At 36.3% G+C, this 27,754-nt stretch overlaps 1 protein-coding gene across 1 annotated transcript in view; it reads left to right on the top strand.

Annotated features, from left to right (window-relative positions):
* The window catches only part of Scaper (S-phase cyclin A associated protein in the ER), a 308,455-nt gene that overhangs the window by 25,818 nt on the left and 254,883 nt on the right, over positions 1–27,754 (top strand). Inside the window, exons 5-9 of the mRNA XM_051197515.1 lie at positions 955–1,055; positions 4,337–4,453; positions 11,894–12,051; positions 20,332–20,591; positions 25,151–25,378. Coding sequence (XP_051053472.1) covers positions 955–1,055; positions 4,337–4,453; positions 11,894–12,051; positions 20,332–20,591; positions 25,151–25,378 — 864 coding nt within the window. The remainder of the gene's footprint in view (positions 1–954; positions 1,056–4,336; positions 4,454–11,893; positions 12,052–20,331; positions 20,592–25,150; positions 25,379–27,754) is intronic.

Genomic DNA, 27,754 nt, shown 5'->3' with positions numbered 1-27,754 from the left:
ATCCCCCTCTTAGGCATATACCCAAATGATCCACATCCATGCAACAAGGACATGTGCTCAACTATGTTCATAGCAGCATTATTTGTAATAGCCAGAACCTGGAAGCAACCTAGATGCTCCTCAACTGAAGAATGGATAAAGAAGATGTGGCACATCTTCACAATATGGAATACTACTCTGCAGAAAAAAAAATAATGGAATCTTGAAATTCACAAGCAAGTGTTTGGCACTTGAAGAAACCATCCTGAATGAGGTCTTTTTTACTTAAGCAGTTATAGGGGCTTGACCCAGAAAATGCAGAGCTCTGAACAGAGAAGCTCAGGAGAACATTTCAGAGTAATTTATTTGTTAAAGAAGATATTGTGGTGAAAACTAGTAGTAAAAATGTAATTAATAAGTGTGAGATGGAGACTGAGTCATATGGAATAGGAACTTTTTGGAATTAAAATACTGCTTGTTGAGTCGGCTCAGACAGTATTGGTGTTACTGCCTAAGCCTGACGACAACCCGAGTTTGATTCCCAGGACTCATGTTAAAAGTAGAAGGACAGAAGGAGAGTTCCTCAACCCAATCATGGGTATGTGAGAAATCCAAATAATGATTATATTTCATGGTTTAATGCTGAAGGTTCCCCTCTAAGGAATTGTAAGTTATGGCTCCTCTTGTCACTTGTCCTCAGTATTATGCTGAGGTGCTCCTTACTAGAGGAAGGCTGGAGTAGGGTTTGGAAGGGTAAATGGAGGAACTTTCAGTTAGTCTTGTATTCTTTGTCATGTGTGGTGTTTAAAAGGTCTTTGCAGAATGTAAAACAAACAAGAATTAAAAAAAAAAGGCTATATAGCTTCCTTAATGAATGTAAACATTATTAACCTGAAAAACATTTACTTTAATAATTTTTCCTTAATCTTTTTTTCTACCACAGAATAGTAGCTAATGTTTTGTTGTTTAAATTAGGAGGTGCTAATGATGCTGGATTACTATGTGAGAGATTTCAAAGCATTGATCGACTGGATTCAACTTCAGGAAAAGTTGGAGAAGACAGATGCTCAAAGCAGGTAATGAACTCTGGTATTTTTGTTTGCAATAACCCCAGTTTCAGTAGCAAGCATTGAAATTGACAGTGGACTTAACACTAGGTTGATTTGAAACCCGTAACAATCTAATAGTTGGCTATTACATTTCTCTTTTGTTCCATAACAGATACTTATTATTAATGCAACTGACAGTGCTAGTCATATTATTTAGTACAGAAATTGAATTGCTACAAGTGACAACATAGGTTTTGTGATCTAATGGCATAACAAAATGGAACTTAGTGTCGTATATGGATGGTAAGTGTTTTGGAGGGTGGATCATTGGCATTAAGATAAAGACAACAAATCAGTTATGTAAGTGTAGAGAATACACAAAGAAAAACCAATCTCTGCAAAAGTATAGCATATTTTCTCATTGTGGTAGGCAGTTAGGAAATTGTTTTTCATTTTCTTTCTATATATTTACTTGCTACTGAAAATTAGAATACCACATTGATATTTCATTTTGTTAAAGTTTTAGAAATCTAGAAAGCCTAATTTTAGGTACTGTTATGCTCTAGCTAGCTGTTTAATATTCTCTTTATATCATTTCAAGTTATTGTATTTCATCTCATAGACTAAAGGAACTTAAAGCACACAAGATACTCAAGGCTCATTGATTCTTTGAGTTAAAACAGTCATGTCCATTCATGAGAAGTCGTTTATATACATTTCAACTACATAAATTTCTTAAAAATTCCTGGTGGCAAGGTAGGAAATGCAAGGAGATATTACGAGTCCGTCTCCCCCCCACCCCCACCCCCCCGGTCTGGTCCTAGAGCTGCACCAGCCCCAAATAACACACAGAGACACTGTATTAGATATAATGCTTTTGGCCTGTTATTAGCATTTCTTATTGGCTAGCTCTGTCTTAAATAATAACCCATTTCTATTAACCTAAGTGTTCCCACGTGGTCTTATCTTAGCGGAGAGTGGGTCCAGACTTTCTTCTCAAGTCTCTACATCTTGAATCTCTCACCTCTCTCTCTCTCTCTGAAACCTCCTTGTCTCCTAGTCCTGCCATCTCGCTTTCCTATTGGCCAACAGTGCTTTATTCATTAACCAATAAGAGAAACATGTTTACAGAATGACATCTCCCATCAAGGAGAGAAATACATCTCAAAACTCATTATCATAGATAGGTTTTTCAAAATTTTGATACTGTTTATCCTATCATTTAGTAGCTTTCTTAGCCAGCTGCTTTAAATTACCAGAAGAACAGGTCAGAATACTATGAGTTATGCTCAGGTCCAAGATTGTGTGTGTATTGTTTCTAGACAAGTATTTGTGCATGAACACATATGTGTGTACATGTGGAGGCTAGAGATTGGTGTTGGGTGTCATCCTCTATCACTTTCTACCACATTTTTTTGAGAAAGGTCTTTCATTGACCCTAGAGTTTATCAGGTTTAGGTAGAGTTTCTGGCCAGGAAGCACCAGAGATCTGCTTGTCTCTGTTCTCCCTGATCTGAGATTATAGATGCATGTCACTGTATCTGGCGTTTTTTCTGGTTACTGGGAATTCAGATTCAGGTCTTCATGCTTGCATGCAGGCACTTTATCTACTAGACATTTTCTCAGCGATCAGGGCATCTCTTTTTGTATTAACTAGTTACTACCACATCTCTCTTTGCCTTCTGAAGCAGCTCCAACATGAGGAAAACAGCCTTAAATATCCTGTTGATAGCATTAGTTTTTGTGTAGTCTTTAAGTCATGCTTGACTTGGGGGTTTAAAGTTTAGGATTAAAGATACATATATTTAAAATTTCGTGACAAGAATTCATATAGCTAGATTTTAAATAAAGACTTTGAGATAAAATTAGAAACTACCAAAGAAAATATTGACTTGCTTGATTTAGCAATAAGAAAATAAGTCTGTATATAAACTTAAATTTTAAGGAATATCTCCAAATCATAAGAATGCATCATGATAGCAGCAGTAATAAACTTTCTTAAATCATTTGGAGAATGACATAATAATAGAAATAGTGAGCCAAAGAAACCAATATGTAAACTCCAAAACAAGAAAATTTAAATGGTGACAATACAAGCTTAAAAAAGAAAACAAAGATATTGTTGTACCATGTTGCCAATAACTTTTTTTTTTTTTTTTTTTTTTTTTTTCAGACAGGGGTTCTCTGTGTAACATCCCTAGCTGTCCTGGAACTACCTCTGTGGACCAGTCTGGCCTTGAACTCACATTGATCCACCTCACTCTGCCTCCCAAGTGCTGGGATTAAAGGTGTTTGCCAGCCTGGCCTATTTTTTTTTTTTTTTTTAAAGATACCAGGTGTTGACAAGGCTGAATGGAAATGAACATCCTTCATCTGTAGGGCTATAACTTCTTTCAGAAAGATGATTTCATAACAGCTTATCCAAATCTTCCAGCTTTTGACTAATATTTTATGGAATTATCTATCAGTAATCAGTTTTGTGTGTGTGTTTTGTTTTCTTTTTGAGTGAGGGGAAAAATATCTAATGACTGCCTCACATGGAAAGTAAGCCATAGAGAGACCAACTGGAATGATAGGCTCTGAATAGGAATTTAGGATGTTGCTCAGAAAAACATTTCAGTAGGATATGTATCTGTCAGCTGTTGCAGGGTAGGGAATAAAGAGAACAGAAGATCATTTAGACCACTTAGGTTTTCCAATAAAGAGCAATGGTGTCTTTGCATTTCTACTCTATGTTGATTAAGAGGTAGAGAAGTAGTTCATATTTTCTTAAGTGTTCTTCCTTTTACCCTTACTATTTTCCTTTGTTTTGATTATTTTTCCTCAAACTGAATTCTCTAGGATATTGACAAAATAACATGAATTAGTACTATTGCTTTAATTTTTTCTCAGTATATGGAGAAGCTTGTAATTCATAACAAGTTTATCTCAGTTTGATATGGTGATATACACTTTTAATCTCAGTACTCAAGAGGTAGAAGCAGGAGGATCTTTGAGTTCTAGGCCAGCCTGGTCTACATAGAAAGTTCCTGGCCAGCCAGAGTTGCCTAATGCATCCTGTTTCAAACAAGCAGACAAGCAGTGCATCTCATGTCCTTTCGAGAGAAGTAGTGCTTGCTGTTGTTTGTGTGGAACATCCTGTACCATAAACAGTCAGCAATTGCTCACTTGTTAGTGTAGAACCTTTCTGGTATCAAGGTTGCAGGCTTTGACCATGTTTTTGCTCATTGACAGCCAAAAGGAAAGATTAGTTTGCCCCACCCCTCCTTTTCTGTTAAAATAATCTACTATATGTTCTGAATTGTTAGGCCAACCTCACTGGCATGGGAAGTAAAGAAGATGTCTCCAGGTCGTCATGTGATTCCGAGCCCATCAACAGATAGAATGAATGTAACATCAACTGCAAGAAGAAGCTTAAATTTTGGGTGAGATGATTTTAAAAATACTTGTAGTATTAAAAAACCCAGTATTTCATGAGAAAAATATGCATAGGCACCAACCCCATGGAGGAGAAATCATGTATCATTTCCAGGGAAGGGCTCACTAATTTCTGCTCAGATTCCTAGATCTGAGAGAAAGTTACTAGAGTATGAGATCAATAAAACAAAGCATTTGCACAAATAAGCAGGGAAAGTAACTTTATTATTCACAAATTGGCAGAAAGTAAGAACAAAGCCTAGATCTTTGCGACTCAGGGAAGTGTTATCTGTAGGTGTCTTCCCATTTACCTAAGAGGACTCAAAAAGCACCCTTTAAGAGCCTTACAGATTGGATGTCAGTTTTTTTTTTTTTTTTTTTTCTTTTTCTTTTTCTTTTTTTTCTGAGCTCGGGTATTATAGGATGTGCTTTTCTATGGTTAGAGTGATGAAGAACTAGTTATTCTGGACAGTTTCTTTTCATTTTATGAGTTTGCATTCTTGCATATTCTTCAGTGATGGGAGAATGAATGACCATGGTCATTTGGAAACATTTTTTATTTTCATACCTTATGTATACGTTTGAAATTGTCTGAGTAAAATTAAAAAAAATCTGGTGGTCACATCTTGCAGGCAGGTCGCTATTGTAGCTCTCAGGATTTGTAGCTGGGTAAGACTGATTACATTAAAGCAGTGGTTCTCAACCTTTATAACACCGTGATACTTTAATACATTTCCTTGTGTTGTGGTATCCCCAAGCCAAAATGTTATTTTTGTTACTACTCATAACTCTACTGTTATTGATTGTAATGTAAATATCTGATATGCAGGGTATCTGCTATGTGATCCCTATGAAAAGGTCATTTGACCTCAAATAGGGTCGAGAACCATAGTTTGAGAACCATTGAGCTAGAGAGAGCAATCCTCCCATGGTTTTTGCCTCAAGCTCCTCCCTTGGCTTCCTCCAGTAATGACTATAATGTATAAACCAAGTAAACTCTTTCCTCCTCAAGTTGTTTGTTGTCATGGTATTTTATCACAGCATCAGAAACAACTAGAACAGATACCTAGTCTGTAAAACAGAATGATAAAAAAAACAAAGAAAAATTAACAGAATCTAATGACCTATAGGCTACTATGAAGACAATGACATAAACATTAGGGTCTCAGAAAAGGAGAAAAACAAGTAAACAGAGACACAGATTTCTGAAGCTCATTGGTCAGCCAGCCTAGTCAAGTCAGTGAACATCAGGTTCAGAGAATAACTAAAGAAGATACCTGACATTGATTTTTGAACTCCATACTGACATGCACACCCACAAGTCCACAGGCACAAATCCAAACATAAAAGAGCAATTGACTGTGAGTGCTCAACTCTAAATAGAACATCTGTATCGGTGTCTTTCACCCTCAGGACTCAGGGAACATCACAGAAGAGGGGGCAAAAAGAATCTAAGAGTTGGAGGATTGGGAGGAATGCTATAAAATGCTATTCTTCAGGACACTTGACAAGGCTGTTGCATTCATGAATGCATAGTTATTGTGATTCCCTGCACAAAATCAAGCCAGCCATATTCCAGTATGAATAGGGAAGCAGTTCATAACGTCCCATCCTTAAGCTGAGACACTATTGGCAGTTGATGGCAGCAGGGTAATGATTGTTACTTTCCTCTGAAGTTGTGGTCCTTGGTAGTTGCCCATGATTCAGTGAATGGCCCCACGCTCATGCACATATGACCAGTACTGGTTACACATAGTGGGGTGTTAGGGAAAAGGACACGAAGTTTGGAGAAAGGAAATGTTGAGGGGAGGGAGTTGAAGAAAGATAGAGGAGAAAAATTGAGGTGGATATGATCATATATTATATAAAATTATCTAATATTAAATTTAAAATTTGTAACTATTTAAATAAATATAAAATACAGAATATAGAAATTTTTCTAACTTAACTTTTTTCTTTTATCTGATCCCCAAACTCTCTACATAAAATAATTACAAAACAACATTGCTGATAGGCTTATATATATAAATATATAATTTAATGAAATAATACAAAATGTGGAATACATTAGATTTTTGGTTATGAAAGAAATGCTAGATCATGACACCAATAATTAAGCTTGAAACATGCTAATATATTTTACTATTTGGGTCATTCCTTAACAGTTTTTTCCTAAAAGCTTAACATTACTTTTCCTGAATTATTAATTTATATATTTTATTTTAAATCTCAGCCAAGGTTTCCCCTCCCTCCTCTCCTCCTCTGATACTCCCTCATGAGAATCAATGAAACATGGCATGCCAAGTTGCAGTAAGACTAAGCCCCTCCTCTTTTATTAATGCGGGGCCAGACAATTCAGGATGAGGAGTAGAGTCCCAAAAGCCTGTAAAAGAGTCAGAGACAGCCCCTGTGCCTACTGTTAGGAGTATCATAAGAGTACTAAGCTACACAGCTGTAACATATATGCAGAGTACAAGATCTCTGGTTGTTGGTTCAGTCTCTGTGAACCCCTACGAGTCCAGATTGAATCTGTGAGTTTTCTTGTGGTGTCCTTGACCCCTCTAGTTCCTACATTTGTTCCTCCTCTTCTTCTGCAGGATTCCTTGAACTCTGCCTAATGTTTGGCTATGTGTGGGTCTGCATCTGTTTCCATCAGTTGCTGGATGTTACCTTTCTGATGACAATTGGGCTAGGCACTAATCTGGTCGCAGGAGATGGCCAGATCAGGCTGTGTATCTATTATTGCTAGGAGTCCAAGTTGGGGTCTTCCTTGTAGATTCCCGGGAGATTCCCTTGCATCAGGTTTTTACCTGACCCTGTAATGCTCTCTCCATTTCCAGTAGTCTCTTTCAGTACTCTTCCCCTCCACTCCCCCAACCCTGATCGCTCATGTTCCCATCTCCACCTGCTTTCAGTCATCCCAGGGAGATCTGGGTACCCTCCTCCCCCAACCCTCTGGGTCTGTGGATTGTAATATAGTTAGTCTTTATTTTACAGCTAACATCCATTTAGGAGTGAGTATATACCATGTTTGTCTTTCTCATTCTGTGTTACCTATCCCACAATTTTCTAGTTGCATTCATTTGCCTTCAGATTTCCTGGTGTCCATATTCTTTTAATAGCTGAGTAATTCTCCATTATGTAAATGTACCACATTTTCTTTATCTATTCCTTGGTTGAGGGACATCTAGGTTGTTTTTAGGTTCTGGCTATTACAAATAAAGCTGTTGTGAACATAGTTGAGCAAGTGTTCTTGTGGTATGTTAGAGTATCTTTGGGTATATGCCCTAAAGTGGTATAGCTAGGTCTTGTGGTAGGTTGATGCTCAGTTTTCTGAGAGGCCACCACACTGACTTCCAAAGTGGCTGTATAAGTTTACACTCCCACCAGCAAAAGAGGAGTATTCTCCTTGCTCCACATTCTCTCCAGCATAAGCTGTCTTTAGTGTTTTTGATCTTAGCCTTCTGACAGGAGTAAGATGGAATCTCAGAATCATTTTGATTTGCATTTCCCTGATAGCGGAGGATGTTAAACATCTCCTTAAGTGTTTCTCGGCCATTGCAATGTGGTTAATATACCTAATAGCACTACACAAAAGGAAAAAAAATATTCCTCTCCAGAAGCTATCAGTTGCATATAGCTTCTTGGCTAGAGGTGGGACTTTGTGCCACCCTTCTTCATGCCGGTATTTTATCTGGCTTGAACTTGTGTAGATCTTTGTCATGTTTCAAAGTTGCTGTGTGTTCATATGTGCATCAGCCCTGTTCCTTGAATTCACCCACCAACTTACAATTTATTCACTTCCTATTTTGTATTGATCCTGGAGTTTTGAAGGGAGGGAGTTTGATGAAGGCATCCCATGTAGGATTGATTGCATCAAAGTCATTCAGCACACTGTTGTTCAGATTGTGGGTCTCTATATTAACATCTACTACTACTACTCTATATTAACATTTACAACCTTCTTTGATGAAGGTTGAGCGATGCACTGATCTATGAGTATAGCAATGTGTCATTAGGAGTCATTTTATTGTTATGCTCATCATCTGCCTCCCTGATTGTAAGACCCTATGGCTGAAGACGCTACATATTTATGTCATTAAACATGGAGAAATCAAGCTGGTGCTCAACAGGAAGCTTCATCCCTAATGACTAGCATTCACAGTGCTAGGACTATACATGCTGCCAAAACATTAAAGCAGTGATTCACAATTTTCCTAATGCTGTGACCCTTAAATATAATTCCTTATTTTATGATGTCCTCCTACTACATAACTCTAATTTTTCTACTATTGTGAATTATAAGTACCTGTGTTTTCTGATGGTCCTGAGAAAGGATTGTCCACCCCTCACAGATTGAGAACTAATGCTCTAGGCTGTGTCACATTGACACAGAAGCTAACTTGGAGAAGCTAACTTTGAATTTGCTGAGCCTTGCTCTAGTAGCTCAAACTTGCTCTTGAGTCTTCCTGATAACTTTTAAAATTTCAGTTAGAGTATTGTTCAACTCCAGACTGTATGTGTTGTTCTTTTATGTTTATTTTCTCATTGCTGACATTCTTTACATGGTATTCTTATACCAACTGATTTTAAAGCTATGTCTATTAAATTCTGTTACTGTTTTCTATACATGGGTCATAATGTTTTGTGTATTTTTTTCATGTGTATGATTTTCATTTGTTTCATTGTTGAAAACTAGATAGTTTAAATAAAACGTGGAAGCCCTACATATTGGTGTTAATCTTTGTAGTATTGTACCTGTTGTCATCATTGCTAATTTCATGACTTCTAAAATGGTCTTTCAACACAGTCTCAGACTTGCTAATCAGCTGAGGATGACATTAAGTTCATGGTTCTTCTGCCTCCACCTCTCAAGTGATATTATTGGCATATGCTACCATGACTGGGTGGGAAAATTACTTTTAAAGCAAATACTTTTACTCTAATTCTTTAACATAAACCTTAATGTATATATTTAATGCAAGGTTGGCAAGTGCTTGCTTTATCAGTTCTCTTTCCTGTATTGCCTAATCTTCCTTTTTTCTAAAGATTGATATTTTATTTATTTGTGTATGTGCATGTCTGTATGAGTATGTGCACGGAGTATGTGTTGGTGCCCATAGAGAGTGCATCAGATCCCTTGGAGCTGGAGTTACAGGCATTTGTAAGCTTCCTAGTGTGCTAGAATATGAACTGTGGTTCTCTTGATTGAGTAGTAAGTTTTTTTAACCACAGAGCCTTCTCTGACCCCGAAGCCTGATCATTCTTGACATTGCCTTATCACGCCCACCATTTCATAGTTAACAGCTGCTTTTTACCTATTATTACCTTGGATATGCTTAATTTTTATTACATTTTCAGAGCACTACAGTGTTTTTGAATCAAGGGTCATACTGTATACTACTGAGTCACTTTAGACTGATAATTTTTCTTTAGCTTCCCAACTGCTCATGCCCATCACCATGCTAGGTTTTAGATTTTTTTTCATGTGTATATAGACATATGTGAAGTTGCACATGTATGTAAAGGGTCCTCATGATTTTATGAACACTTTGGCAATTGAATTTATTCTCCCAGGATTTTAGTTTTTAATGTCTGTTTTCTCTGCTATTATCATCTTTGAGGCAAGATCTTTGACATATCTGTGTATCTTGAACATCCTAATACCCTAGCTGGCATTTAGTAAAAGTTGATTTTGTTCCTAGATAGTGTTTCCTTTGGTGAATGTTGATAGACTTAAGAATCATATGATACTTGGACATTAGGCAGGTGGGAAAAGATGCATAACAGAACTAAATATGCTTTCCCAAATGAAAGAGTCTTTACAAGGGAACTTGCTCTTTATTGCAGTCCATTAGTTTGTTTTCAAGAATTTTATAATGCAGATTTATTTTAGTTCTGGAGGCTTTTAATGAATGCATTAATTACCTTTCTCATAGCCATTATCAAATACCTAGCAAAAGCGATTTAGAGGAGCTTTGAAGGATTTACTTGGGCATAAAGTTGGATGGAACACAACTTACCATGGCAGGGAATGTGAAGTGACTGATCACATTGTGTCTGCAGTCCTGAAACAGAGATGAATGTTAATACATGCTTGATCTCTCCTTTTTATTCAGTCTGAGACCTTAACCCATGCAGTGGTGCTGACCTCATTTGGGTGGGTCATCCTATCCTTGTTAACCCTGTCTAGAAATTTCCTTATAGGCATGCCCAGGGGGTTGTCTCCTAGGTGATTCTAGATCCTGACAACTTGACAGTATTAGCCATGGTAGTGCCTGTGTGCATAAAGCTCTTACGCTATTCTCTATGTGATCCTGTTCATTATTGTATAAATGCATTTTCTTTTTACTTTTTGATATGGTTGATAAGTTGCCTTTAGTATCTACCCACATCTCATGCTGCTTGGGTTGTGTTTATTAACTGAAATGTTAGTTATAAATCTTGGATTTTGTACTCAGGAGGTGGTGTCACACGCTTTTTATCCCAGCACTCGGGAGGCAGAAGCAGGCGGATCTCTGTGAGTTCGAGGCCAGCCTGGTTTACAGAGCTAGTTCCAGGACAGACTCCAAAGCCACATAGAAATCATGTCTCGAAAACCAAACCAAACCAAAACAAACAAACAAAAAAATCTTGGGTTTTGTTTATTATTTTTACTGAAAATTCAAATAGTAAGTAAACCATTTAGTATGTATACAAGAGTCACCTTTCCTGGAAAAAACAAATTAAGATTTGGGAATCTTCAAAGCCATAGGCCCAGGGAAGGGAAAAGGTGGAGGAAGATAAGATCATGTCTCCTTACTTGCAATGGGTTCTCTTTGCCTGTTTCACTAAGGATGAAAGGGCGTTGGGAGCGACCCTGATCCCAGCTAGCCAGCAGTACTGTTTCTGTGTCAGTACACCAAGATAGGGCTCCTAATTTTGGTGGCAGAAGAAGTGAATGAGCACCACTTCTTGAACCTAAGTAAAACCTGAACCCTTTAGTGGTCTCAGCGCTGAGGCCTCCTCAAATCTAAGGAATCTGTAGTGCTTGCTAATAAATTTACTTCCACGATATCATACTTTAATTAATGAAGGAAAAGAACTCCAGACTTGTTTTTTTTTTTTTTTTTTTGATAAATGTGAGCTACTAAAGTGACTGGAGAAGGAGTACATAGGATAGTGTGAAGATTTGGGAAAAAATAACTTTAGATATTAGTGTTACTCAAGTTTCAAGGAACCAAAATTGAATATTGCCAATGAAGCATCATGTTTGTAGTTTATGAAAGAAACATATACAAAGAAGAAGAAGGAACAGTTTTAGTCTGAGTCAAGAATGACTTGTTAACACACATTGCTATTAATAAAAACTTGTAATGGAAGGAAAGACTTAGGCTTTTATAATGGTATGACTTCATAATTTTTACTTTGATATTTAATTTATTACATGTGTTTACTTTTCTCAATAGGAGTTTACCTGGCACAGTAACTGCCACATGTCTGGCTCCTACAGGTGTCAGTTGGGCAGACAAGGTAAAGGCTCATCATACTGGCTCTGCCACGTCTGATGTAACATCTGCTCAACCCTGTGCACCAACAACAGTGCAAAAGACTTCCCGCAAAAATGGCAAGTGAATTTTGGTTAATTGGTTTTAAAATTTTTATTTATTCATGTTTTGTATGCATGCCTATAGTTAAAAGGGGTATTTATAATTTTAAAAATTGGTCCTAATACATTTTTATGTTTACATTTTAGACTTACCTATGTCATATTGAACACCATTAGTTATAATCATGAAGTATAGGCTGGTAATGAAGTAATTTTTTGTTAGAGTGCTTCCCTATCATATAGGACACCCTAAGTTGACTATTTTATTTTTATTTCATGTGGTCATGTTTTGTCTGTGTGGAGGTGTCAAATCCCCTGAAACTGGAGGTACAGGCAGTTATGAGTTGCCATGTAGGTGCTGGGAATTGAACCTGGGTCCTCTGGAAGAACTGCCAGTGCTGTTAACCACTGAGCCATCTCTCCAGCCCCCCCCCCCAAGTTGACTCTTGAACTTTTTTTGTAGTATTATAGTTATACTTAATTTTATTTTTCTATTTTGTGTTCAGTTATGTTGGTTCATTTTAAATGTTATTTTTTTCTTTTACCTCATATATTGTTCTTGATTTCTTTGTATAGCTACACTTGTAGCAGCAAATTGGCAGTAGGTAAGGGTTCTGTGCTATTCTTTTTTGTTGCTATAGCATAGTATCAGAGGGTGTGTGTTTTCTAAACAGAAGAGGTTTATTTAGCTTACAGTTATGGAGGGGGAAAAAATCAAAGATTTATTGGCCCCATCAATTCATCTAGAAGCTGCAAATAAATTTATACAATCTTCAAAATTCTGAAAGAGAATTAACTTCTCTTCTAGAGATGATGGCTAACTAAATTACCCATTAAAACTGAGAAGAGATTAGTATGCTATTAAACATGCAAGGTCTCAAAAAAGGTTTACATTCCTTAGACCCTGTTACTACTGGTAAAAAACAGTATAGAGAGCCAAAGGTGATGGTAGTCTCAGGATGAGAGCAGCTACTCCAGACATTTTTTTTTTCTTGATCACAGTGCTCTGAAAGTGAAGAATTCAGGAAGATATTAATATTAAATTAATATTAAGAAATTTAAAATTAGCTAGGTATGGTATCATGCCCCCTAGGAGAATGAAATAAGAGGCTAGTCTGGTCTATGTAGCAGGTTCAGGCTAGCTTGAGATACCTAATGAATGGTTGTCTTAGCAGCAGCCATGAAAAACATTTGAGGAGTTTAGCAATAACTGATTCTGAAAATAGCATAAAATATCAGGGCTAGCCCAGAGAGACAAAAAAAAAAAAAAAAAAAAAAAGGAAAAGAAATGAAGAGACGAGCATGAGGGAACATACATGGAATCTATGAAAAAGTTTAGGGATATTGTCAAGCAGCATTAGAAGAAATGATATAAATTTCCCAAACTGCTTAAAGAAATCAAGTGTTAGATTTAAGGAACCCTCTCCATCCTAAGCAGGAAAAATACAAAATAAATTTCATCTAAATGTAATATAATAAAAACACTGAAAATTGAAGAAATAGAAGCTCTTTACAAGTAGTTAGAGGACACAAATACCATTTTCAAAGGAAGCAAGATCAACAGGTAGCTGACTTTACATGAGGAACTGTGGATGCTAAGTACATTGGAGCAATATGTTTAGAATTCTGGTAGACATATCCAAGAATAGGTACATAAGCAAGTTAATATTATTTTTTTTGGAGGGGGGGAGTTTAGAAAGTTGTGAACAACAGATCTGTGCTCAAATGCTGTAGAAAGCTTTTGAGATGGAAGGAAAATGATCCCAGAAGGACACCTGAACCAATAGGGAGTCCCAGAAGGAGTAAATGTGGCAAAGCAGTGGTGTGGACCGTGGAACAGTTATGACTGTGGAGTTTGAGATACAATAGAATGAGTATTGATAACATAAAATACAAAGCAGAGAAAAACTACACTGTGAAATTTTCTTCCTTCTTTCTCTTTTCTCTCCCTTCTTGTGTTCTCTTCCTCTCATTTGTCCCCTCCCCTCTCTGCCTTCCTTCCTGTCTCTTTTATCTTTGGAGACCAAAGTTGACGTCAGGTGTGTTGCTGTATTGATCTCTACTTCATTGTTTGTGACAAGGCCTCTCATTGAACTTAGAGTTCACCAGTTGGCTAGACAGTCAGATCATCCATTCCCTGAGATCCTCCTGTGGATAGCAGGCTTGTGATACCATACCCAGCTTTATGCATGGATGGTAGGGGTTGGGACTGAGGCCCTTCCCGAACAGCTCCCAAACAGGGACAAGTATTCAAATACCTGAGATACAGGTGATATCTCATTCAAAACACCACATTCTACTCCCTGGCCTCCATTGTCTTGTGGCCTTAACATAATGCAAAATGCATTTAGTCCAATTTGAGAAGTTAGTCTTACATAGTCTCAACATAATTTTAAAGAACAGAGTCCAAGTCTGTTCTGAGACTCAAGGCAGAGTCTTAATTGTAACCTCCTGAAAAATCAAAAAGCAAATTACATACTTCCTACAGTGACACAGAATATATGTTACCATTTCAAAATGGAGGAATAGGGCTACAACGAGGAAATACTGGACCAAATGAAGACTTCCTGTTCACTATGTGGACTTATTATGTGTCTATACACTGCTTTGTTTGACTGGGTTATGCTCTTGTCTCAGCAGGTGTGCTGCACTCTGCAGCTCAGCTCTGATTTGTAGTTACAGCAGCCCCCCTCCCCCAGCTGCTTCTGCCACCCACTTTGCCTTATTTCCTTCCTGCATAGAGTCCTTTGCATTCCTGTCACTTTTCAAGTTTTGGTTTCTCAGGCCTCTTTAAACTCTGATTAAAATCCCTTGCTTCCTATCCCTTTTGAGCCATTTTGTAACTTTGTTTACATACAGATAGGTATCTTTATTGTGTGATGTGTAATGTGTGTGTTACCTTAGAGTTAATATTAGTTAATAAAATTGCAATTAAAAATTTGTTTGACTTGGTCAGGACTATCAAAGAAAGTGAGATTATCAGTAAGATTCCTGCCAATTGTACTGACCTACCTTGTGAATTTATTGGTACTCAATAAATTCTGACATTGTGGAAAGGCACAATGTTCCTTTACTTCTGACATAGCATGCTCGTGGAAATAGCTGAGTGTGTATGTAAACAAAAGTCAGTAAAGATACTGAATGTTAAATGTTTAACAAACTTGACATAGTTACATGTTTAACAAAGTGTATGTGTTCCTTATGTCATTTTGCTTCTGATATTTCAGTCTGACTAGTTGGTATGGATATGTATTCTAACTTGTTGGTCATCTGTTCTGTATGTATAATCAACTATTAGCCAGCTGGTACATTCATAATTACCTTTTATCATTAAAATATGGGTGTAGGACCATCTACTGGAGGATGGGTAGTCTCTTGGGGGCCACATACCTGAAGAAAACTAACTTTATTTCCCATCAGTTGTCAGTATATGTCAACTAGGGTATTTCCCATCAGTTGTCAGTGATGTGTCAACTAGGGCTGGGTTTCATCAACTCCTTCCGCAGCTAGGACTTTGATTGTTTTCATCTTGTTCCAGTCTTGTGTAAACAGTCAGAGCTGTTATGAGTAAATACATGCAATGACTAGTCATGTCCTAAGTGGACCTAGTACAAAAGGGCACATGAAATCAGGAGGGAAAGTAGATGGGTAGATGAGGAATTAGAGTGGAGAGAATAGGAGTAGATTTAACCAAAACACCTTACATAAATGTATGAAATTCTCAAACAAAAAACTTTAAAATTTTGTGAAGTATTGATGGGTTTTGAAAAAGTAGTATTGGACTTTAAAAAATGCTATCCAACTAGAGTTAAGTGGTAGTACCAGAATATAATAACAAATATAAATCCATGTTGAATTACACATTTGTGATAAAACCATAGAAAATCTCAGATGCCCAGGTGAAAGTCAACTTTCTCACAGATGTGTACTTATGCTTGGGTGACATCAGTTTTGGAATCAATTAAAAATAAAAAAGCTTCCAGCATCCACTGGCCTTTCCCATCTTTCCACTCTTATTACAGCTGTGTTGAAACATCTGTACCCGGAAAAACAACAACAAAAAGTCTAACAACAGAAAAAACACAAATACCTGAACTATATGCATTTTCTTTAAAATAGGTTGTAGTAGATTTCAGCTCTCTGACCTCCTCTTTATTTCTCTATTTAATGTTTTCCTAATTCTTAAAATGGGTCATTCTTTTTGTGGTTAATTTCAGTCCATGTGTGTACATTGATTAATCCAATCAGTACAGTAAACCATCTCTTCAACCATTTGAATGTTTGAGGCATTTTATATTCTGTTCATTTTCAAATTCTTTCTTACTTTTAATATTTTTTCTTATTTTACATATTGATCCCAGTTCCCTCTACCTCCTATCCTCCCATGCCCCCCCCAAACTCTCCAGGGAGGGTGAGGCCATCAATGAGGGATCATCAAAGTCAGTCAAATCATTTCCCTGTGTGTCTAGGATAAGAGAGTATCCCTCCATGGGGAATGGGCTCCTAAAGTCCTTTCCTGCACTAGGGATACATCCTGGTTCCATTGTCATTTTCAAATATTTAAAAGATTGTTTTCCCTAATAGCTTTTTGTACTAAAAGAGGTTCTCCTGGGCCGTATTCATCCATCCTTAAGGATATTTGATAGGAAGTTAAATGATGTTCAATACAGTAGGGAGAGGTCCTGTTAAGGACCGTTAAGAATACTGGTATAATGTTAATACAGCTATTTCTTGAAGTTTTCCCCTTTTAATAATTTGAACTGTTTAGAAGTAACCACTCAACCTCCCAAGAGGCAGTTGTCAGAGTTGTTTAATGTATGTTGCTTCAAGTGTGCAGCTGATGAACAACCCTGGGCACATGGAGGTACTGTTGTAAGTCAGTCTGCTGTTTTAAATCATCACCTGCCATTCAAGTATGCTTTATTCCAGCAATAGGGACCACAGTACCTGGAGCTGTAACTCCTATTTATCAGAAGGTACTGCGCTAGTCATGGCTGCTTCAGATAACTTGCACCAGTTTCAGCTGGTGGTCTTTTAAGCTGAAGCAACTTTCATTACAGGTGGAAGAATAAATTACCCCTCCCCTTCAATAGAAGGCCCTGACAAATTGTAAATTCAAAGCCTCCATTTGAACCTTATGCCAGACTTGAGACTGGTGTGGAAGTTGGGACAGTATTTTGAATGGTGCAAAAATATATACAGTTCTATGTTTATATCCCAGCCCCTTCCAGGCCCTATAACCAATGGACCAAGCTGGTAGGTAATATGAGAAGGGGACAGTGACAGTGGTTGTCATGGTGGTAGCAGCCACAACAGTAACAAGCAATGTAGTGGTAGTAGCTATAGCCACAGCAATTAGGCTATTGAGGAATTTTAGGCCTGGATAGCAGTTAGCCTGATGACTTGAGTTCAGTTTCTAGGTTCTATAGTGGAAGGAGAGTACTGACTCCTGACACTGGTTCTCTGAATTGCCATGGGCACCATGCATAGACAACATAGGTAATAAAACAAATATGGAGAGTAATAGAGGGAGACATCCACAACCTCTGACTTACATGCATATCTCTCCCCCCTTACACACACACACACACACACACACACACACACACACACACACACACACACTTGTTCGCCCCTACTCCCACCCCCTGAAACACACAGGATTATAGATTGTTCTCCTGTCTGGAAAAATGATAAAGAAGCAGGATCTTGTGCTTCTAATCCTATCGGGGTTTGGTTTGAAATTGTTAGGTCGATTACTCCTTTTGAGATTTCCATTGAAAACCATGGCATACTCAAAAGACCCATTATATCCTTGAGTTCTAGTTTTTGTTTCCCAGCATTGTACAATTGCTTCAGTTTTTTTCTTAGCTTGTTAAGATCCCAGCTGCTGCTCTCTGTTGCTTTCTTGGAGTCTTGCCTTGTATGTGAAAAGCTGGGGAGTTGTCAGGCACCTTGGGGAAGAGTGAATGCAGATTTTTTTTTTTTTTTTTTTTTTTTTGCTTTGCCTCTGGCTTCTAATGTCTGTTTAAACCAGCTGGGAATGCTGACTTTCGATAGTACTCAATTTAGTGGACTCTCTCTCAATCCCAAATGTCTTCAGTCAAAATGCTGAGGTGAATGTAGGTCTGATGCTGCCATTCCCTTTACTCAGGAATTGTAGTTCCTCAAGACATGCTTTTGCTGGTTGCTTTCCAGTGTTTTAAGCAGCTTGTTTATATATTTTGTCTAATTTTTATGGCTGTTTTTAGCAAGAAAAAGGTCAGTTTTCATTCAAGTTCTTTTTTCAAAGGCCTGACCTATTAAGCCTAAAAACATATGCATGGGTACATTGAAATTAAAACATGCTGTGTTGTTAGAAAGTCTTAGGAGATTTCAGGTGATTTAAATCATTTGAGAGGTGAGGCATGCTGGTGAGATGGCTCAGTTGTAAAGGACTTGCTGCCAAAACTGATGACCTGAATTCAATCCTGGGAACCACATGGTAGAAAGAGAGAACCAACTATTGAAAGTTGTCCTCTGATAAGTGCACACCCTTCATAAAATAGAAATAAAATGCATTTTGTCAGTAATCACATGGAATTAAGTTAGAAGCAAATTGAAAAAAGATAGCTATATAATTCTGAAGAATTACTTTTGAATAATGCCAGAAAGGACAGCTCCTTGAAAAGTTGAGAAAGTGAATTGAATGAAGGCGAATGTTTAAGAACTTAAGAGATAAATAAGAGAAACTAAAGTCTCCCCCCATTTTTTCATTTGCAAAAGAAAAGGTTAAGCCACAGAAACTTAAAACGAAAAATAAGTAGTTACAGAGTTAAAAGGCATTTTTTTTTTTCAAATAGATGAACAAAAGGACCAGACTCTAATAATACTGATGAAAGGAAAAAAAAAAAAAGGATAGGGAATGTTGTAGAGAATGTGCCAGTATTGACAAGATAGTAATAGGGTATTATAAACAGTATTATACCTCAGATTTGGAAAAACATAAGAAATTAACAAAGTTCTTAAAATACAACTTCAAATTTACATCAGAAGAATTAGAGAAGCTTGAACTTTATAACCATAATGAAAAAAATGTGAATCTGAAATACTTTTTCACAAAGACCGATTCTAGGTCAAGATGGCTGTATCTGTAAATTCCTCTAAACTTGTAAAAAAAAAAAAAAACAAAAAAAAAACCCAAGACTATGAAAATTTGTTCTAAGGGAAAAAGGTCATATTTATGATATTAGCATAATCTTAACATCAAGACCTAACGTGAATTACAGGAAGGTTGTCTCTTGAATGTTAATATAAATATTCTAATCAAGCACTAATGAACTGAATGTTGTGATAAGTAATGGCATCACAGCGGTGGGGTGGTGGTGGTGGTGTGTGTGTGGGGTGTGTGGGGGTGGGGGGTGGGGTTGGCAGTTTTTCTTCAATTAGTGTATTGAATTAAATTGAGTATAACTTTATTAATGAAATTCATAATGTTGGAAAATTTATATATATGTATGTATTAAAATTGTGAAAGGAAGTGTAATTTCTAGTTTTTAATTTTTTAGTTTTGTTCTAATATTCTGTTTAGAGTGGCTCAGTTTTTAATGTATGATTTGCTGTTCTTACACATTAATTATTATGGGAATAATTCATCAATATAGTTTTCACTGAAGGTTCATTGAAGATGTAATTTGTCTATAACTGTTTTTTTTTTGTTTCTAAGAGACCTTGGTATAGTTTTTATTTTGAAATACTACTTTTTACTTGAGTCAGTTGTTTAATTATATGACAGTATTTGTGTTGGCTCTTTTAGCTAATGGATTAGGTCCAAGTTTTCAATAGTGTTTTTCTTTCTTTTAAAGAATTAAGTGATTAATCATCATGATTTGAAGAGGAACTGGTTAAATTAACTGGAAAATGAAATCTTTTTTTAAACTCTTTTAATTTTATAATTCAGTTTTTCTCCTGTGTGATTCTTATTCATTTTATGATTTCTTTTTTAATTTGCATTATACTTAAATATAAACAGAACATACTTAATAACAGACTATGTTTTGACTAAAATTGAATATAGAATTGATATGATTTATTGCATTATTAGTTTTGTTGTGTATACTAACAGTATTAAAGATGTTTTCTGTTAAAAAAAAAAAAAAAAAAAAAGACTGTGTAGAATTTGCCTTAAAATATTTTAGGAAAAACAATGAGGAAGGAGAAATTAATGAAATGAGATTGGAAAACATTTCTATTTTATGTTTCCCAATAGTTTTATTATCTAAAAAAATTTTGATTTATTTTCTTCCCTTAATTGCTTAGAACGGAAAGATGCTGAAGGATGGGAAACTGTTCAGAGAGGAAGGCCAGTTCGTCCCCGATCCACAGCAGTGATGCCAAGGGTTTCACTAGTGACAGAAACTGTAAAGTCAAAGGATGACAGTGATAAGGAAAACGTATGCCTTTTACCTGGAGAAAGGACACAGAAGGGTGATCTTGTTGATGATAGACCTTCTGTTGTTGAATCTCCATCCAAAGACTCATTCCATCCTTCCGACCGTCCCCTCGCTGAGAGAACTCAGGTAATGTGTTCTGAAAACCCTCACTGCCATTTTCAAAGACATCTTCATTTTTAAAAGCTTCTATCTTAAGAGAAGTTTAAGATTAGATTGGTGAATCTACCTCCTACTTAGAATCCCAATTAATGTTTATTACATTTTCTTTTTTCACTGTCTGCATGTCTGTCTGTCTATACTTTGCTATATACTGAGATTAATGTGTCAACATCAAAGCCATCTACTTTACATCATAGCATGTATCTTCTGAGAACAGATATATTCTTTATGTAGATATAATATGAAGTTCAGTGAATTTAACATTTATATAAATTATCTCATTTATGGTCAGTATTCAAGTTTTTGTTGTTAATAGAGTTTTCTGCTCCCACCCTCAATAATAGGTTTCTCTGCCAACACAGTAAGCCAATTCAAGCTGAATTTGATGAAGTATTAAAATAGGTTTATTTGAGTAAAGCAACTCCTCCAGGCCGGTTCTCCAGTCTCAGAGATGGAGACCAGAGAAGTGCCCACAAACGAAAGCAGAGAGATTTCATGGGTTGTAGCAAGGAGTGGTGATGTGATCACCACTAGCTGGATTTTTCCCCAATTATTTGGGCACTTCTGGAAGGGACTTGGGTAGCTAACAACTTCAGGGGAGGAAGCTGCTGTAGTAGCCAAGAATGAAGAACTGGGCTTTTTGGCTCCTTTGTTAGGAGATTCACTGAGTGGGGTGTTTGGAGAAAGAGACAAGAATGGGGCTTTCTGGATCATGCAGGGGTAAGCTGGAGGTTCCAACCAAACAATTGTATTACATTTTTAGTGTTATGTTAAAAATGCAAAGGCTTATTATTATTATTATTATTATTTTTAGATTGCACTTATTATTTATGTGTGTCAGAGGACAACTTAGGAGAGTTGGCTTTCTCCTACCATCTTGGTTTGGGGTTTTGAACTCAGGTTAGAGCCATCTTGCCCACCCGTATGTTTATAATTTAGAGATAGGGGGTCTTACCATGTAGCTGGCCTAGAACTTAACTGTCCTCCTGCTTCAGCCTTTCAGGGATTGATGTTACAGTTACATCCTCTCATGACTGGCTGCTTTTGTTGTTTTCCTCTTTATTTTTGAGACAGTCGTGCTATGTAGCTCAGACTGCCTTCAAACCTCTGATCATCCTGTTTTCAGTTTCCTGAGTTCTGGGACTACAGGAATATGTTATTATGCATGGCTCTACTGATTGTCTTTGTAGATTATATGTTTCCAGAATGGTTTTATTTCTTTACTGTCATGTCTTTTCTTTTGCTTCTTTTTTCTTTTCTTTTCCATTTTCTTTTCTTCCTTCCCCCCTCTCTCCCCTCCCTCCCTCCCTCCTTTCTTTCTTTCTTCCTTCCATTCTTTCTTTTTTCTTAATTGAGACAGAATTTATCTGTGTAGTCCTGGCTGTCCTGAAACTAGCTCTGTAGACCAGACTGGTCTCAAACTCACAGAGATTGGCCTGTCTCTGCCTCCAGGTTTCTGGGATTAAAGGTGTGCACCACCATGCAAACATTCTTTACTGCTTTTCATCAGGACAGTTCCTCATCATTTTTAGACTCTCATGACTTGAAGTGTTTGGAAGAACTCATTGCAGCTTTTTAAATTTTGTTTTGTAAGCAGTGTTCTTTGTGTATTCATTCTTTGCCTATAGTTCAGTTTGTTTTATACTGTTATGACAGAAGTAAAGTGATTTCATTTAATGTCACAATTATTGTAATTTGACAAGGTTTATTATTAATTGGCTCTTTCTTCATTTGGGGGGGTTTACTTTCATTAAAAAATGACATTGAGATACTGAAATTTTTCTATGTTAAGTATTGTTTTTGAAGTTAAGATTCCCAGTATTTTTTCTTTTTTACTTAAGAACTCATACACTTCTTAGGTATTTATATATAATTATTCATTAATTTGCTATAATTGTTATGTAAAAGTAATAATGACATATTCCATGAGATCAGAAGTATCTTAATGAATCAAAAAGTAGTTGTAATATTTTCAGTTTAGAATGTCTACTATTTAAGTACAAAATATATTTTCCTCATTGAAAATAATTCTTAACTTCCTGGTCTTGCTGTTTTTTCTTTTGCTTTTTACCTTTTTGGTATTGGAAATGAGACTTATGGGATCATGCACATGCTAGGCAAGTGCTCTATCACTGCGCTACATTTTTAAAAAAGAATCTTTTGTTTTAAGAAAAGATGTTCCTCAGGGGCTCGGGTTGGCCTTGGCTTTACTTTGTAGCCCAGGCTGATTTTGAACTTGTGATCCTCTTCCCAGCCTTCTGAGCCTCTGGAGCCACACAGGTGTGCACTACCAAACTTGGTAATGACAAGGCTCTAATGTTACAGTACTCTTGATGTGCTAGAACTATTCACTATATATGTTTTATGTTTTTGTGATATTTCAAGCTTCTTCAAGTGATACCTTACATAGTGTTCTAATTTGAGACAACGTGTAAGAGCCTTAGACATGTAGAAAATAGTATATATATATTGGATGTACTTTTAAGAAACTCAAATACTTGGAGATCCTTAGTGAAGAAATCTTCCTTTTTTCTTTTCCTCCCTCTTTACCTCTCTTTTCAGTTTCTTATTTCCTCCCTCCCTCTCTTCCTTTCCTCTCTCTATCCTTTCTTTACCTTCCTACTTTCCTATCTTTATACCTTTTATTTTAAACAGAGTCTCACTACATAACTCTGGTGGTTCTGGAACTTACTATGTGGACCAGGCTTCCCTGGAACTCACAGAAGTTCACTTGCCTTTGTCTCCTGAGTGCTAGGACCAGAGATGTGGGGCACAATGCCCAGCTCTTGCTGCTTTTGAGTTAGGCTCCACACTGGATGTAACCTGTGAGCCCCATGTTCTTCTTGCTAGGATTCTAAGCATTCATCATCATGTCTGGGAAGAAATAACTTTTTAATTTTACATACCATCAGGAATTTTACTGATGTGTCTTACTTAAAATTATAACCTTATGAAAATTAATGACATTTGTTGTATATTGATGTAAATATATTTGAGTTTTGAGATTTCAAGAATAGTTCAGAGACTTTCTGAGTAATTCAAACATTGCCATAATGTTACAGTGTGAGAAGTTAGTTCTGATGGAAGTCTGTGAGAACAGTATTCATATTTTTCACTGTCACTCTGAAAATGGAATTAGGATATTTATATCTTTTTTTCAACTTTATTTTATGTTTAGCTTTGATTTCTTAGATAAATAATACTGAGTTTTTGATAAACAGTCAACTATGCTGTAAGCATCAGTAATGCTAATGTAAATATTGTCAAGAAGATTACAAACCATGGTGACTGACAGGTTAATAATGTTGATAACATTGTAAACAGTATGATCCAATTTAAATGATGTTTATGTTAATATCAGCACTTTGGATGTTAAGTTCTGACCAATAGTAGTATGTCTAGAGTAGCTTGTGAGACTTGGCCAAGTTTTATATTTTAGAAACAGTTCATTAAACTTGGAGCTTTATGGCCACTGAAGTGTTTATCAGTGCTTATTTAGAAATGATGTGAGTATTAAATTTACAATTTTAGGTTTTAATTCTTTAACCCAAATTGAAACATAAAACAATATTTTCTTAAAATCTATTGGAATGTGAAAATAGACTTGGTTATATTTACTAAATTAGATTTAAAAATGGATATATAGGTGGTCTAAGCCAATGCTACTGTCATTTTGTATTTTCACATTTCTATTGGTTGTGTGTAAGTTACTCTTATACAGGGGGGAATGGGAGACATTTAAATCTAAAGTTCATGATTTGTATGAGGAGTCACACTGGGTATTTAAATGTGTTCTATTGCTTAGTCTATTTTCCTGAGTCCACTATAGGGTGTCTTATTCATTTTTTTCCCAAAATTTCAAAGATTTATGAAGTCATGTTTTAAAGAGGACAAGTTTGATAATTTTAAGTAAACTGTCCTAAAATATATTTTAGTAAGAAATGATTTCAGGATATTTTCAGTGCTGGTTCTTTCCATTTGATATTAGACAGTTTACAAATGACTGCATAATACCTTTGGTTAAATAAATCCAGTGATTAGTAGTATTATGAGTGTGACTAGATTTCCTTGTGAGAAATCTAAATGTCCATTAAAAACTAGCCTACTAGGGCTGGCTGATAAGATGACTTAGCAAATAAAGGTATTCGCTGCCAAGCCCAGTGACCTGAGTTTAATACCCAGATCCCACATAGTGTAAGTAGAGAATCCATCGTGCAAGTTGTCCTCTGATTATACAAGTATGTACATGTGTACACATGCAAACATATATAATAAGTAAATGTTCAAAATAAATAAAAGCCAGTCTACTAAAAGGAAATGTTGCAATTTATATTTCTGAGTAAATGATACTCAACACATAGTAGGCATGCAGAGAAAGAGAGAGACAGAGAGAGAGAGAGATTTCTTTTAGACAGGTAAGTGCTGCTTCACAGTTGATAGATTAAGCATAACTAGCTTTTACAAAATCTAATATTTGGTACATTTGAAAATTGTCTCTGGTTTATTCTAAACGTATATGTTTTTAGTTCACAGTGAGTATATTGGATGATGTCAAGAATTCTGGTAGTAGTCAAGACAGTTCAGTGCATACTTCTGAAATACCAGCTGTTCACAGTGATGCCGTGTGCCTTGCTGTTACTCAACAAGCCACCTCAGCTTTGCCAACAGATAAAGACAGAGTTCTGGCAGACAAAGTAGGAATAGTGAATGAGACAGACCCTTCAGATATTTCAAATGTGAGTGCTGCTGACTTGGTAAGAACAACTTATCAGAATTCTGTACAACTATATTAAAAAGGCATAAACGTCAATAATATTGGTCTTATTATAACTTTATACTTTACAAAACAGGTTTTATAAAGCATTTTATGTCACTTCATTTCAACTTTTTTCTTACAGTAATATTTTTCTATAGTTAAGGTTCTTACTGATTTGTTCGGGACAAAAATGGTAATATAACAGTTAAAATGGTAATATATAATGGTTCAGAGTCAGATTATATGTGATTTGATCAAATGCATTTTAGTCCAGGATTAAGAAACCAAACCTAGCTGGGCAGTGATGACACACACCTTTAATCCCAGTAATCTGGAGGCAAAGACAGGCTGATCTCTTTGAGTTGGAGACCAGCCTGGCCTACAAAGAGAGTTCCAGAATAACCAGGGTTACAGAGAGAAACCCTGTCTCAAAAAACCAACCAACCCTGTGCGCGCGCGCGCGCACACACACACACACAGTTAAATAAATAAAATGAGAATCAGAAAGGCAAAGAGAACTAACTATATACCAGTAAAGCCTTTTTCTTCAACATCTGGCATTCCCATAGATGGAAAGGACGACTGCTGTTTTTTTTGCTTTGCTTTTGGTTATACTTTGGCAGTCAAGGTTTTCTACACTGTCACCTTGAATTTGTTATGTAGCTGAGGATGACACTGAAGTACTGATTGTGCTAGGATTGTAGGAGTGGGCCTTCAGAACCAGTTGGAGTTGGTCTTTAAGTTGGCATTTATTTATCTTTAGTCTCAAATCTTTGAAAATGCATTGATCATCTGTAGTTTTATGTTTTTGTATGATTATTTAATTTCTGCTCATCTATTCCTGTTTCTCATTTTAGTATATTACACCTCACCCCAAGGCTGATCCAAAGTACCACTTAACTAGCTTTCCTTCATTGTTTCTTTTTTAAGAAGTGGGCACATATATAAATGAGATACACCATGATTCAAATTTTATTTTCTAACTTTTTTCATTTTGAATATATATATATATATACACACACACACACACACACACACACACACACACACATATATATATATTACATAGGCACATAATGCACATGTAAACACATTTTAACCTTTCCCTTTGTGTAAGTATGTATTATATATATATATATATATACACACACACACACACACACACATATATATATATATAGTATGGTTTGCATGCACATATATGTGCAGGCTGATAGTGAGTGTTAGTGTGTCTTCCTCTGTTGCTCCCCTCTTTAAGTGAGACAGGGAGGCTTAATAAACCTGGAACTCCCAGGATGGCTAGGATACCTAGGCAGTAAACTCTAGGGATGTGCTTGTTTCTATCACTCCTCTGTCCCATACCCCTCCTTCTAGGTTACAGCTATGTACTGCTGTGCCACAGTTGTGTGTGTGCTAGACAACTGAACTCAGGTCCTCATGCTTGAGTGGCAGGTACATTACCAAATAAACCATTTCCTGGATCCCTCATTTTATTTTTTAAAAAACAATTGTATATAATAGTATTAGGTAAAGTTCTTTATCTTAAAGAGATAGCCACAGTAAATATAGTATGAAATTGAAATGGGATGTTTAAGTGAAGAAAAAGAAATGAACATGACAACAATAACAAAAATAACGTTTTGGCTCCTTTAACAAGGTTGGACAATTTTTCTTTTCTTGTATCTTCTAGTAATGAACTTTAAAAAATTGAATATAACTTTTCAAATTTTCTGAGTTGTTTAAAATAATAGTAAATTATTTGTACCATTTGTTTATTTATTTATTTATTTTTGAGGCAGAGTTTCTCTGTGAAACAGGCCTGGCTGTTCTGGAACTCTTTGTAGACTAGGCTGGCCTCAAACTCACAGAGATCCTCCTGCCTCAGCTTCCCAAGTGCTGGGATTAAAGGTGTGTGCCACTACTCTCTGGCTAGTTATTTGTGTTTTACCACTTGATACAAAGTGTATGGATGCTGAATTAGTGTGTCATTCATAAGCTTTGGTATAGGATAAATCTTCAGATTTTTATGTTTCAAATAGAAATGTATTTCAGTAAATATAAAATTGACTGAGACAATGAGGTAACAGTATATTTATGTACTAACTTATCTTTTGCAAACACACACACGCACGCACACACACACACACACACACACACTCTCTTTTTGATATTTGGAATTTAGGTATTGTTATGCTATGTGGCACATTAAGAACAGCTACTTTCTGTAGGACTTTTAGGCTTCTAGGAAGAATGTATGATGCACAATAATAGTCTATAAACTTCCTAACTCATTTTATTCCTTCGGGACAACCTCTGTGAATTCTTTTGTTTTGTTGTTGTTCTTTATTTTGAAGGGAACCTGTTAGTGAATGAT

Source organism: Phodopus roborovskii, unplaced genomic scaffold (genome assembly GCF_943737965.1).
Source record: "Phodopus roborovskii unplaced genomic scaffold, PHOROB, whole genome shotgun sequence".
In the NCBI taxonomy this organism is placed as follows: Eukaryota; Metazoa; Chordata; class Mammalia; order Rodentia; family Cricetidae; genus Phodopus; species Phodopus roborovskii.
This window is presented reverse-complemented; position numbering and strand designations above follow the sequence as displayed.